This window comes from Vigna unguiculata, chromosome 6 (genome assembly GCF_037176805.1).
Source record: "Vigna unguiculata cultivar grain cowpea cultivar isolate G323 ecotype 2 chromosome 6, ASM3717680v1, whole genome shotgun sequence".
Lineage (NCBI taxonomy): Eukaryota > Viridiplantae > Streptophyta > Magnoliopsida > Fabales > Fabaceae > Vigna > Vigna unguiculata.
The window spans coordinates 43,355,357-43,367,658 of record NC_140797.1 but is presented as its reverse complement, the minus strand read 5'-3'; the positions used below and the strand labels follow the sequence as shown (position 1 = coordinate 43,367,658).

At 31.7% G+C, this 12,302-nt stretch overlaps 2 protein-coding genes across 2 annotated transcripts; one reads left to right on the top strand and one right to left on the bottom strand.

Moving 5' to 3' along the window:
• The first annotated feature begins 2,757 nt into the window (after positions 1-2,757).
• On the top strand, positions 2,758-6,715 carry LOC114188828 (large ribosomal subunit protein mL46-like). The gene is made up of 7 exons (XM_028077480.2): positions 2,758-2,968; positions 3,886-4,032; positions 4,482-4,547; positions 5,068-5,142; positions 5,769-5,898; positions 5,971-6,096; positions 6,307-6,715. The coding sequence occupies exons 2-7, from the start codon at positions 3,887-3,889 to the stop codon at positions 6,328-6,330; spliced, it is 567 nt and encodes a 188-aa protein (XP_027933281.1). The 5' UTR covers positions 2,758-2,968; position 3,886; the 3' UTR covers positions 6,331-6,715.
• A 2,142-nt stretch (positions 6,716-8,857) lies between these two features.
• On the bottom strand, positions 8,858-12,093 carry LOC114188086 (plant UBX domain-containing protein 4-like). The gene is made up of 4 exons (XM_028076605.2): positions 11,740-12,093; positions 10,230-10,518; positions 9,777-9,872; positions 8,858-9,567 (listed from the first exon to the last, which is right to left on the bottom strand). Exons 1-4 carry the CDS (start codon positions 11,877-11,879, stop codon positions 9,196-9,198), a joined length of 897 nt encoding a protein of 298 aa, XP_027932406.1. The 5' UTR covers positions 11,880-12,093; the 3' UTR covers positions 8,858-9,195.
• Positions 12,094-12,302: the final 209 nt, after the last annotated feature.

Sequence of the window (12,302 nt, the reverse complement as noted above, 5' to 3'; positions counted from 1 at the left end):
TTGTTGCCCATCAGAAGTGGTAAAATTCTAGAATTTGGTATGATACATAACTTCGAAGGTATATTTGTCTCTAATACTAGATGGATGTAATTGTATGAATGAGTTGAACTGAGTCGCATGAATAGGAATTGGTGGTTCCATGTCTACCCAACAAGTGGATGAATATCTATTTTCTTTATAATACATTTTGATAGTTAGTCAATTTTATAAAATTAGTTAGAAAGATAAGATTTATATTATTTTGATTTGAGTAAGATATTTGACATGACAAATATGTATATACATGTGTGCTTACATGTATAATTCAATAATATAGAAAAACTACGCAATTGTGCTATTCAATATTTCAATAATGAAATTCTTATTAACTAAGGTTAAGTTAGTATGTTAAGGTTCTTAAATAGAAAAAAATAAACTAAATAAATTAAGTTTTTATTAATACAATTTAAGTAATGTATAAATTAGTTTGTGAAAAAATCTTTTTAATATCTTTTGTATGTTATTTTTCTATAAGCTAATTTTAAGTCATCTTAATGTTTTTTTTCTTTAAAAAAGTGTTTATAAGAATTGCAATGAAACATGTCCTTAAGGTTGTATAGGTATCCGGAGTCTAGTTGTAAGTTACTGTAGAAATAGGCAGCTTTTGCCCATTATTTATGTGGATTACAATTTTTAGAGGAGATTGATTTAATTTCTATTTTGATTTTGATTTTTTTTTCATTGTATTTGTTTTTGTTCAAGTTCACGTTAAATTTATTCGATGTGATATCTTATGTTAAATTGGTGTTAAAGTTATTTAAAATATTATCATGTATCAATTGGATAAAAAGTTTAATTAGTAATTTGATTTCTATACTTTTTTTCTATATTTTTTACATAAAAGACAATGTGGTTTTATTTATGTCAATATTATCCTTACAAATTTGGGAAACAAATCTAAATTGGGTTCATGTGCCCATCATCAACAGTGCAGGAGGCAAAACAAAGAAGATTTCAGTGAAATTGTGTCCCTGAAAAAGAAGAGGTTAGAGAGGTCGCCTACTAACAAATTTAAAGCTCATTTCACAAAAATGACCACATTATCTATTTATTTAAACAATACAAAAACTCAATTGACTTATAAAGAGACTAACTTAATCACTAAACCTTTTAAAAAGACTTAAACGATAATAATGTCAATTTAGTGAAAGATATCACATTAAATCAATTTAACATATAATAAAATCTTGTTAAAAGATAAATATTAAAATCAAAATATCAAAATCTAAAATATATTAGATACCAAATATACAATACTTTCACCCATGACATTTTCTTGTACATAAGTAATTCACTTTAGCTTTAAGTGTTTTAACTTTTAAAGACATCATACTTCAAGTTTAACTTTTCCCTTATGGTATATTACACCATCTAAAAGCATGATGCAAAATGCAAAACTATAATGCTATATCTATAATATAAGAGAATTAAGTCTTGAAAGTTCCATATTGACTAGAGATAAGATAATTTCATAATATATATAAGTGGGGTACAAGCCTCACTTACAAAATAGTTTTTTAGGATTGGATTAGGCTTAAAGTTTACTTTATAACAGTAAATATTAAAATTAAAATAATATAATATGATGTAATTGTGCATATGTTCATAAAAAAAATCTTTTAATAAGGTATCTGTCTAGTATTTTACACATCAATAAAATAAAAAAGAGACAAATTTATTTTGTAAAATTCTAATTGTCATGTTTTAGTCGAGAACAATAAACCTTTTTTGCAAGGATTTAATAAACAACACACTGATATATCCACCACGTTTTCGAGATGTAGTTCATTTTGAAACGTGGAATTCTATCACGGTTTTGTTTTCTAAAGATGTCTCAGATGATGGAATGAACAAAAAATATTTAAATTACGTTTGACCTCAACTCTTAATCGATGTAAAACTTATAAGGTGTACGAGAACAAACTCCCTGGTCCACAAACTACCCTTAATTCATACAAATTTATCATGAATAACTATAATTTAGTTTTGAGTGTTACCGAAGTGCATTAATAGAAATATAAAAAAGGTACCGTAAAATCCTAAAAAATTGTACATAGAATGGATTTCGTGGGCTATAATGTTTGCTTAATCGAAGACCCATATGGAAACTAGTTTCTGTAATTGAGTTAATTTTATATGTATTTACATTTTTATTTTTGATAAAACAATTTAATTAAATTTATGAGCTGGGGATTTTGTTAATAAGAACTCAAGTTAATGCATTTAATTAAATTTTAATGGTCATTTTATCTATTGAATAATTTTTATAGTTTCATTTTATTTTAAATAACTTATGCTTTGATGAATATGGACCAAAATTTAGCATCACAATATTGTAACTAGGGAGTCCCCATGAGAGGCAAAAGAAGTTCATTTAAATTTAAAAGAAATTAATTTAGAATTTTAGTATTTATTTTCATTTCATTATGATTTAATTTTTTCCAGATACAAAAAGTTATTAAGTTCACATTATTTTTATAATTTTAATTTATGTCCATAATTTTGAAAAAACATATATTAAATTATTAATTATCACTAATTAAAAAAATATACGAAAATGGAATCTTTAACTTTTATATATGAAAAAGATTAACTATATTATGTTGGCAATCTCATCATAATCAAAGGACTAAAATTTGTAAGAATGGATTGATATAAAAGTTGGTAGTGAAGAAAGAAAGGAAGAGTGTGAATTTCTGTATAAGAGAGCATTTGTATGTTTTACTGGAGAGTGTAATATAGAATATAAAGTACTCTCAGAACCTTCTTTCCTTCTCTCGGTGTTTATGCTTTTGGTGTCTATGGCTTCCCCACATTCAAAACCCCTATTCTCTTCCCTTCACTAGTAACCTTTGCTGCAACAGCTCTCTCGTATTTTGTACGGAATGGAATGATATTTCGGGCTGTACGCTACCGTTCTTTCGTTAACGTAAGAAAGCTCTTTTCTTTTTCTTTTTAGGGACCTCATTGATTGATTGGGCATTGCCATTTCTTTCTGTATTCTCTGCTTTTTGTTCCCTTTCTATAGATTATAGATTCTGATCTAAAGGAAACCCCCAATGCCATCAGAAAAGTGATATGGCGTTGCATCAAATTCATGAAAACATTAATTTTGAATTTTTGTTTGAGTTTGGGAAACCTCAAGTTATCAGCTGCCTGCTTATATACTTGTTTCTTATATGTTTTCATCTGCGGATGTGACCAGAATTTCAAGCTCATGGCGTTAATTGTCAGTCTTTGAAACTTTAGCACTCATATTAGATATTAGAAGCCGTTGGTGCCTGGTGATGTGATTTTTTCAAAACCATAAACTGTGTGTTACTTTTTTTTTTTCCTAGAACAGAAGCACATGACTGCATTGATGATTAAGCTATGAATCCTTCTGTAGGACCTTACCCCCCTAACCCCCATCTATAGAATATCTGACACTTAAACTAATTCATGTGTACGTTAAGATGAAGATTAGAACCTTGGGCTTGGATTTTATTAATTTAATTATTACTACCATGGATATAGGTACACGTGATCTGTTATGAAGCTATGGCTACTGTGCTCTTGAGTATTATTGCACATCAAGCATTTGCTTATATGATGTATTCTGTCAAATCTTAGAAAAAATAGCATTATTGTGTACTTGTATAAACTTGATCTTCAAATTTGTTCGCATACAAAGTTGGGGAAGAAATCATGACAGCAATAATAATTAAATTGAATATAGAAAATATTTTTCCTAATAAACTGAGCATTTGTATTTCTACTGAAGAGAGTGTAATCCTCTTCCGCAAAGATTTTAGATTTATTTCTCTTGCTTCTTTTTCTGCATCTGATGGTTCTGCAAACATCTAGGATGAAGTTGTCATTGGTTCGACCTCTCTTGACCAGACGAGGATTCAGCACAAGCTCTGAGAACCTCGTTGCTTCTGTGCTCTTTGAGAGACTGCCGGTGGTCATTCCCAAAATTGACCCTGTAGTTTACGCATTTCAAGAATTCTCGTGAGTTTCTCTCTGCTTTGACTTTGATATTATGGTCTGCTTGAATAAAAAGTTATCTAGTAAAGATAAAATGAATTGGGTAATTTGACCTTCATTGAGTCTTGGATTTGTAGTCATAGAAGATATTAATTCATTTTTAAAGGCAAAAAAATGTGATTCCGCTGGAGGACTGTAGAGGAGGAAGGGATGTCATGTGAACCCGAATTGTTGAACTTAGATTCTCCTTTTATGAATTTGGTGATTTGTAAACTAGGTGCAGGGTGATGTTTAGATAAATTCTAGTGATGAATATCCTATTTTCCATCTCCTCGAAGTTTCAAAAGAGAAAATATGGAAAATGAAAAACTTGTATTCTGGTGAATTTTTTTAGTTATCTAACCTGATGAAGAACCTGTTTTGGCAGTGACTATCGTGCTAAATGGTTTTTTGTATGGGGTTTAAACTGTTAGGTTTCGGTGGCGACAACAATATCAGCGCAGATATCCCGAAGAATTTCTAGACAAATCTGATGCAAGGTATAAGTACTCAAGGCTATGTCTATAGTTTGAATATTTTGGTATTTACATTTAATTAGTTTTGAAGAGAGAGATCGCAAGGTGGCATTTCAAATACTGAGTGATCCATGTGTTATATTGGCATGTTTTATGCTGGCTGTCGAAGGCCTGACAAACCCTCTTCCTAAAGCATTGACTTATATGGGTGTGACCCAATAACAGATCTAGGAAACTTGTCACGGTGTTAAAATTTATATGGCTTAACTCAATCTTACAAAATTAGTTTAGTAGGAAAGGATTGCCGAAGCCTTATAATGACTTCATTGGCTATATAGTTGATTTGGATCTTTTGCCAAACCTATAAAGTTGATGACGCCTTTTAGATTATTTTACTTGGTTCGCCAAATGTAATTTAGTGGCTTGGACTATGATGCAATGACACATGTTTCATATTCTTTTTTCCTCCTTCTCAAAGTGTTGATATGCTTATATTTATCATACCTGGCAATACAGATAGTTTCTTCTTTTCATATGTTCTCAGGGGAAAAGGTGATTATCAGATTGACTATGTGCCAGCACCACGATTCACTGAAGCTGACAAAAACAATGATAAAAGGTATGTACCAATATGAATACACTTTTACCATAAGAGAATGCTAAATTTCACTAGCATATGAAGGAAGACGAATGCTATAAAAGAAAAGCCATCATCTCAGTACGTGTGATTCTCTAATGAGATATTGGTTTTTACTTGATCTCATCTTCCTTGGGAGTGGACCAATGTCTATTTTCTGTAGCATGTTGTTTAGTTACGGATAATTGTTAGCAAGTGTTATTTAGAATTTAAATTCCATTTTTATTCCCTTGCCTGCTTTAGTGGCGAGTGAATGAATTTTGCTTTGATAAATTGTTGATTATATAATGTAGAGCAAACTTGCCATTTGTTTATTCTCATACTCGCATTTAGTCTTTATGAAAGTCATCATAGTAATGTATACAGCTCTTATTTCAAACTGAGAATACACTGATGCTAGGTCAAGGACCAATCCTCATTCTGTGTCTTAGGTAACATAGTCAAAACTAAAACATAATTTCAATGCTGAGAAAACAGAGAGACACTTACCTACATTTATCTATACTTATCCCTTCTCTTTTTCATTATTTTAAACAAATGAATTTGCTTTCAGACATCATTTTTTCATGGCTGTTCATTCTTTTACTTGTTACCACATGTCTACTTAGGTCATTACAACGAGCTCTTGATAGAAGACTCTACCTTCTCATCTATGGTAATGCACATGGGGCTCCTAGTGCAAAGCCTGTGTGGCATTTTCCTGAGAAAGTTTATGAATCTGAGGACACCATGCGCAAGGTGAACGTTGGCATATGGCTTTCCTTTTCTTCTTCTATAACTTTTCCCTATTAACTTCTTTTAATTTTGCAGTGTGCAGAGTCTGCATTGGAATCAATCATAGGAGATCTTTCTAATACATATTTTGTTGGAAACGCTCCAATGGGCCATATGGTTGTTCAGCCTACAGAAGACCAGTCTGGATCCACATCTTACAAGGTATATTTATAAGAAATTTGTTGTACTTCTGGCTTACTTATTGAAGCTTCAATTTTTATAATATTCTTATTTATATCAGTATATGTTGGCACTTTATTTTTTCAAGTGCTTAGGACTTTAACTTGTTTGGTTGTCACATGATTCCAAAACTAGCCTTTCCCGTGCTTATTCTATCTCAAGTAATTGCTAAAAACAAGTTCAACATTGCAGAGTGTGAGGATTTTGTTTGGGTGACAAAGGATGAATTGATAGAGTATTTTCCTGAACATGCTGAATTTTTTAACAAAATGATCATTAGCTGATGACAATGGAGGACATTTGTTTTGTTGAAACAATTGCAAATTATCACAGAATGATAGTGAATGACCTTGAAAGAATATCAAACTATCATAATGTTTCAGGGCACATCTGGATTTAATGTTTCGATATCTATCCTTCCAGTTCACCAGAAAATATTGTTTTTATATTTCACGAAAATTGTTTCTCTGCGTACCCTAGATTCTCTGCCAATCTCTTTAGTCTTGAACAGCAGATGTAATTTGATAATTATTTGTAATTGACAATGGTTGTGAAAGGAAATGGTATTTTCTACTGAAAACTTGCTTTTATCAAAAGAAAATTATAACTTATATTGAAATAAGCAAAAAAATGTAGAGAGTGAACTATTGTCGAATTTTATATTTTATATTAAAAGTATATGCTGATATGAATATAGTAAGGCATGCTAAAGATTTTCTTTTTCTAATCTTTTTCTAAAGATTTACATCAGTAATCTATAACTATATATAAAGGGGATTCCCTCTTTTGTGTCCACATTTCATAATTCCAACTTTACCCTTTATAATTTAATTATTTATTAAATTTAATTATTTACTTATCTCTTTTTTCTTTTTTTCTCTTACTATTCATCAATAGTTATTTTTCTCTTATTTTCTTCGTACATTTTATTTTATTTTTTATAAATATACTTTTATTTTGTTTATTAAATTAATAACATTACAATATCATCAATTCTTAATATAATTCAAAAAATGCGTACACACAGGCGCGATAGCGCCTGTGTTTACACTAGTATAATACAAATGAAATATAATTTATTTTTATCTTAATTTATAAGTATTAATTGTTTAAATTTTAGCATACTGGCTGCAGCACACTTTGACATTTCTAATTTTTGGAAATTTAATTCTTCATTTCATCATCTTTAATTTTTTTATTGCTATTTAAGACAAACAGAACTTGAATTTCATATTAATGAAAAGGATAAACTAGAAAATGTTGTAAATATTTTATTAAGATCTAAATCCGTTGGTTGGTTTGGTTGTCAGAAACTAACGTCTACCCAAGCCAAAAATGTTGTTGGGCTAAAACTTATAAATTCTTGGGTTATTGGTATTTACACTTGTATTCTCCAACCGTACCTAAATTCTTTTTACAATTAGAATGTATACCCCCTTTAAACCTTGTTTTTACACCCCCCTTTAAACCTTGTTTTTACACCCCCCACATATGTTACTTTAATCCTACTTTTTCACCTATATCTTATTATTATTGAAACCTTAATTTTGAATTTCCATTTTGAGTTTCATCTGTACAACCTCCAAGTTACATTATTTTAATATATTCTTTTTTAAATATATCAAAATTAATTATTTTAAAATTATAGTAGAGCAACAACAAACATATTTTTTGTAGTTTTAATTGTTGTGTTTATACGTTCTAATTATACTTTCGTATAAAAACTCTTTCTTAGCGATGGTAATGAACAAAAGTCTGTATAATTACAGAAGTAATAAAAACATATTTAAGTAAAAAATATATATAAAACTTAAGAGAAATTTGTAGTTATAAAACTACAACACGTAAAACATATATTCCTAATAATGTTAACACCTAGAGATAAAACCATGCAGAGAAAATTTCTCTTGTTTAATGAGAAATTGAGACTGAAGAACATCGAAGGGAGATAAGAGCGCATTGATCAGAAAAAAAATTAATTATACAATACTTATGCTGATAATTAAATACAATAATTTGAATAAAAAATATTTTCAAATAGTTACATATTACATTTTTCTTACTCGCATGATTCATTTTAATTTTGTATATCATATTACATTTTTTTACTCTCAAAATTCTTCTCCATATTCCTCTCTATACATAACTTTTTAAAAATTAAATAATTTCGAGGGTCATACATAGCTTCCTCGCGACCTATAAACTCCGCCACAAGAATAACCTTTCCAAAACAATGAAAGTCTTACTATTAGCATAACCTATTTTTATATTAACGAGGAAAGTGTAATCTCTTATTAGAAAGCTTTGCACGTCAATTGTAAACATACATCAAATCATACGTTTCAATAATACAGTCATAATGGTAGTTAAATTATATTTCAAATAGGGACTCCTTTTGAAAACACAAACTGGTTCTCAATATGAAAAGAATTAAATTAAAACAATTCTAATGGACTGTGAAGGGTCTAATGTCCTTATTTACGTTTTCTTTGGAATCATATAAGGGTAAAGTAACAATATTTGTGAATGAATAAAAATAAATGTAAATATGATACAGTGATATACAGGTTGTTTTCCTTTCCATTCAACTAAAATGAGAAAAAAAATGAACTTTTCTCTCTATTCAATATTGCTTCTCCTAAAATCTTTGGATTCGTACAAATAATATGTACAACGTGCCCTGCAATCAGAAGACATAGTATAACAAAAATTGGTAGTTGGTAGCACATTTTCAAAAACTGAATTGAGTAACCGAGGGTTATCCTATATTTCAGTGAAGTATTCAATAATATAAAATTTTAGTCACTAGCCCCAGCTAGAAAGAGGACACAACAGAATAATCATAGCATATAGAATTAGGTTCAAAGCAAAGCCAAGCCAAGCCATCCAACTGGTTCTAAAGCAAACTTGGTAAACATTGAGCAACAGAAAGAAAATGTCCTCCAACATTGGGGAATATTCCTATCTGTTTTTGATTTTATGGTAATAACAGTACCTCATCTCTATAATGCCCCAATAAAATTGTACCCCTTCAACGCAGCATTTAACCAGTAAGCAACAATACCATGAAAAAGCAGTCTGCTAGAATTTCTGTATGACAACTGAATTTGCCAGTCCTGCCTGTTCTATGGTCTGACTTTCATCAGTTAGAATCTTTGGGGGGAAACCCATTATCTGAAGTTGATAATTCTGCCGACCACCAGGTCTAGATGCATCAATGAAGGCACGGATGTCACTGATGACGTGGTGATGATTAAAATGTGATATCAAGCGGGTTCCATCAGCCAACCTGATTTGTATTGAGGTCGATGGCAGTGATTGATCAACAACCAGGCCCGCAGAAGGAGTTGGCGCAGTGGTCGGCGGTGTTGAGGAAGCAGTTGGCACAGATGTAGAGCTGCTTCCAAGAGTTCTTCCCACTCCCTGAAATGGAACATGCTGCCTTTCGGGTTCCTGTAACCATGACCAAATGCACTTATAATTTACACTCTGGGCGTGTTTGGTTTCAGACTCAAGTAATTATGCACAACAAGATAACAGCATTGCTTTTCAAAATACAAAAGTTCAAAAGCTCCAAAGGTAGTCAAGAATGCCTACTAAATTCATTGTAGTTTAATAGTAAATCGGGCACAAACAAACCAAAAAACTAACAGGAAACTTACAGGATAATTCTCATTCCTCCTTATGAGGTTAACATTAACAGATGACCTCCTATCAGCAGGTTCAAGCTCTTTGGGACACTCAGACTTCTTTATGCTCTGTATTGAAAAATAGCAAATATAGTTAAGCACAAACAAAACCATTTTATGTAATCAGTAAGAAAGTAATAGTAACCCAAACACGACTCAGCGGCAGCATTCTTACATGGTCAGAAATAAAGTACGAAAGCAACTGAGAGAATAACTATTAGAAAAGATGCTTGATTTCTGAAAATGTAACTAAAACGGTGAATTGCATGTTAAATTTGTTACGGTGTTTCATTATTTCCTGAACATTATTCACCAAATTCTAAATCCTCTAACATCAGAATTTGCATTTTCCAGAATAAAACCTCATTACTTTCAAATCATTTAACCCTCAGTCCATGAAGGAATCAGAATCCCAAATATCATCACCTCTAAAAAAGAAGCATTTTCAGGATCGTCCAATCTCCTCAAAGGTCCATCATTTACAGTGAAACCATTACTCCAGAAAACAATGTTGTGAACAACAGACTCGGGTTGCTGATTTGTAGTTGACTGTGCGGTTTCCCCCGAGAGTAACCTGCCAGTTCCAGCAAAGCTAGTTGACCTCGGGGGCTCCTGAAGCTGATCAAGAGGCCTTTCGACAGCACCAAGTTGCCTAGCTTGATTGAAAATTGCATCCACGTCATTTCCCTTTGAAGGATCCTGGACAAGCATTCCACTGGAGATATAATGCATAATGGTTAAATACTTTGTAGGAAATAATTAAATCAAAAAATCAAATGAATTAGATGTGTGGATCAATAAATCTTTTGAAAAATTGTTACAGCAGTAATTTTAATATCCAAATGTCACACTTTCACCGAAGATAGTCAAAAGTGATTGTTTGTCTGTAAGGTGCTTGAGGTTATAGAAAAGTAAAGCATACAGGTGAAGTTAAGTTTACAGCTATGCTTGGAAATTTTGAAGAGGGTGAAGCATAGATGTAAGATACCACTCTACTTGAAATTTGTTTAATGAGGGAATGGTGGGGATCCCCCTTTCCATTGTTTGGAACTAAAGATGATAATTACTTGAGTGGAGTAAATTACAACTATAAAAAACTGCCTCCAAATATAAAAAGAAGTGTTCCATCCAAAACCCTCTAAATGAGAGAGTACGTAAATTTTGAAAGTTAGGAGTGGTAAGGTAGTTTGGGTTCCCGTCCTTAACCATTCCACTTCATTACCTAAAAAGGTTTGTAAAAGTGGGTTGATTACCTTTTATCATTCTGCTCCATCCATTCAAACACAGCTTAAATATGAATATACTATACACTACAAAAAAAATATCACTAAAAATACAGATATATAGCTATCCCTTTCGATACGTTCACGCTACCAAGCTACATAATTTGATAAATTCCTGTTAGAAAATCTTCCTCTGCAATATCATAGCAATATGCGATCAATCAAGTTAACCCAGACAATAGAAATGGGGGAAGAAAAGTCATCAATCAACACCAACAAAAAACAGTCACAATCTATATGCACGCGAAGCTAAGGAAACAATAACATCACCAAACCAACACATTAGAATTCAGAAGACAAAATGAAACCTACCAGCAAAAATTGCAACTCTGATTTCAGTCATACACGAATATTATATAATTGAAAAATAATGTTCCGAAAATCTAACCTAGTTTGATTGACTGGTGAGACGCCAACTTATTGTAAGTCAACTCTAATAATTCTGAGTAATAATCGGTAAGGGAATATATTATTCATACAGTGTGATATTAAGAAGTTTCTATTCTAAGATGCGGACTAACATTAAAACTAGTGATTTCGATAAAACTTATTCATAGTTTTTAGTTTTCTTGTGTCGGTGTGATAGAATGCAAGAATTGAAGCGTCAGTGAATGATTGAAGAAAGAAGGAGATAGATTGGGAAAGAAGAGAACCTCTTCTCCCCGCCGGTGTAGTACTCCTGAGGGCCATCAGAGTCGCTGTCGGAATCAGCGGACGGGCGGTTCAGATCGGCGAGAGTGCGAATTCTGCCTGCTCGGCTGCTCGATGCCTTCTTGTTGTCCCGTGACGCCATGCCTATGAAGATTTCACAAGACGAAACGCAGCGAAACGCGAGAGAGAGAGAGAGAGAGAGAGAGAGAGAGAGAGTTTTAGGGAGTATGTGATTTGGTCCTAAGAAGAGTGAGGCTGAGGCATGTTTCACACACAATGTTTTGCCTTTGCGTTGCTGCCAAGTAGTTCTGATCTGTGTCTTTCTTCTGAGATAGCTCAGCCCAGTAGTATGTAATTCCGTTTTGCTCACAACTGTTTTAAATATCAACATTAAAAGCAATTTGTTTTTTCAGGGAAAAATACAATATTTTGTATCATCAATACATTTGGATTTTCTAATTTCTTAACTATTAACACAGTATAATTTGTTAGTAGTTAATGTAACGAATTTTTTTCTTATAATATAAAATATTTTCCGAAATCTAATGCAATTAAAACTGAAAAG

Bases quoted from the DNA above. Each gene is read 5' to 3' on its own strand.
- LOC114188086 (XM_028076605.2), bottom strand. From the start codon at position 11,879: ATGGCGTCACGGGACAACAAGAAGGCATCGAGCAGCCGAGCAGGCAGA. The intron at 9,873-10,229 runs GTGATGATATTT...TTTTCAATACAG, and splicing joins AAAATGCTTCTTTTTTAGAG to AGCATAAAGAAGTCTGAGTG. The intron at 9,568-9,776 runs GTAAGTTTCCTG...TCATGGTTACAG, and splicing joins GGAGGAATGAGAATTATCCT to GAACCCGAAAGGCAGCATGT.
- LOC114188828 (XM_028077480.2), top strand. From the start codon at position 3,887: ATGAAGTTGTCATTGGTTCGACCTCTCTTGACCAGACGAGGATTCAGC. The intron at 5,899-5,970 runs GTGAACGTTGGC...TTAATTTTGCAG, and splicing joins CTGAGGACACCATGCGCAAG to TGTGCAGAGTCTGCATTGGA. The intron at 6,097-6,306 runs GTATATTTATAA...TCAACATTGCAG, and splicing joins CTGGATCCACATCTTACAAG to AGTGTGAGGATTTTGTTTGG.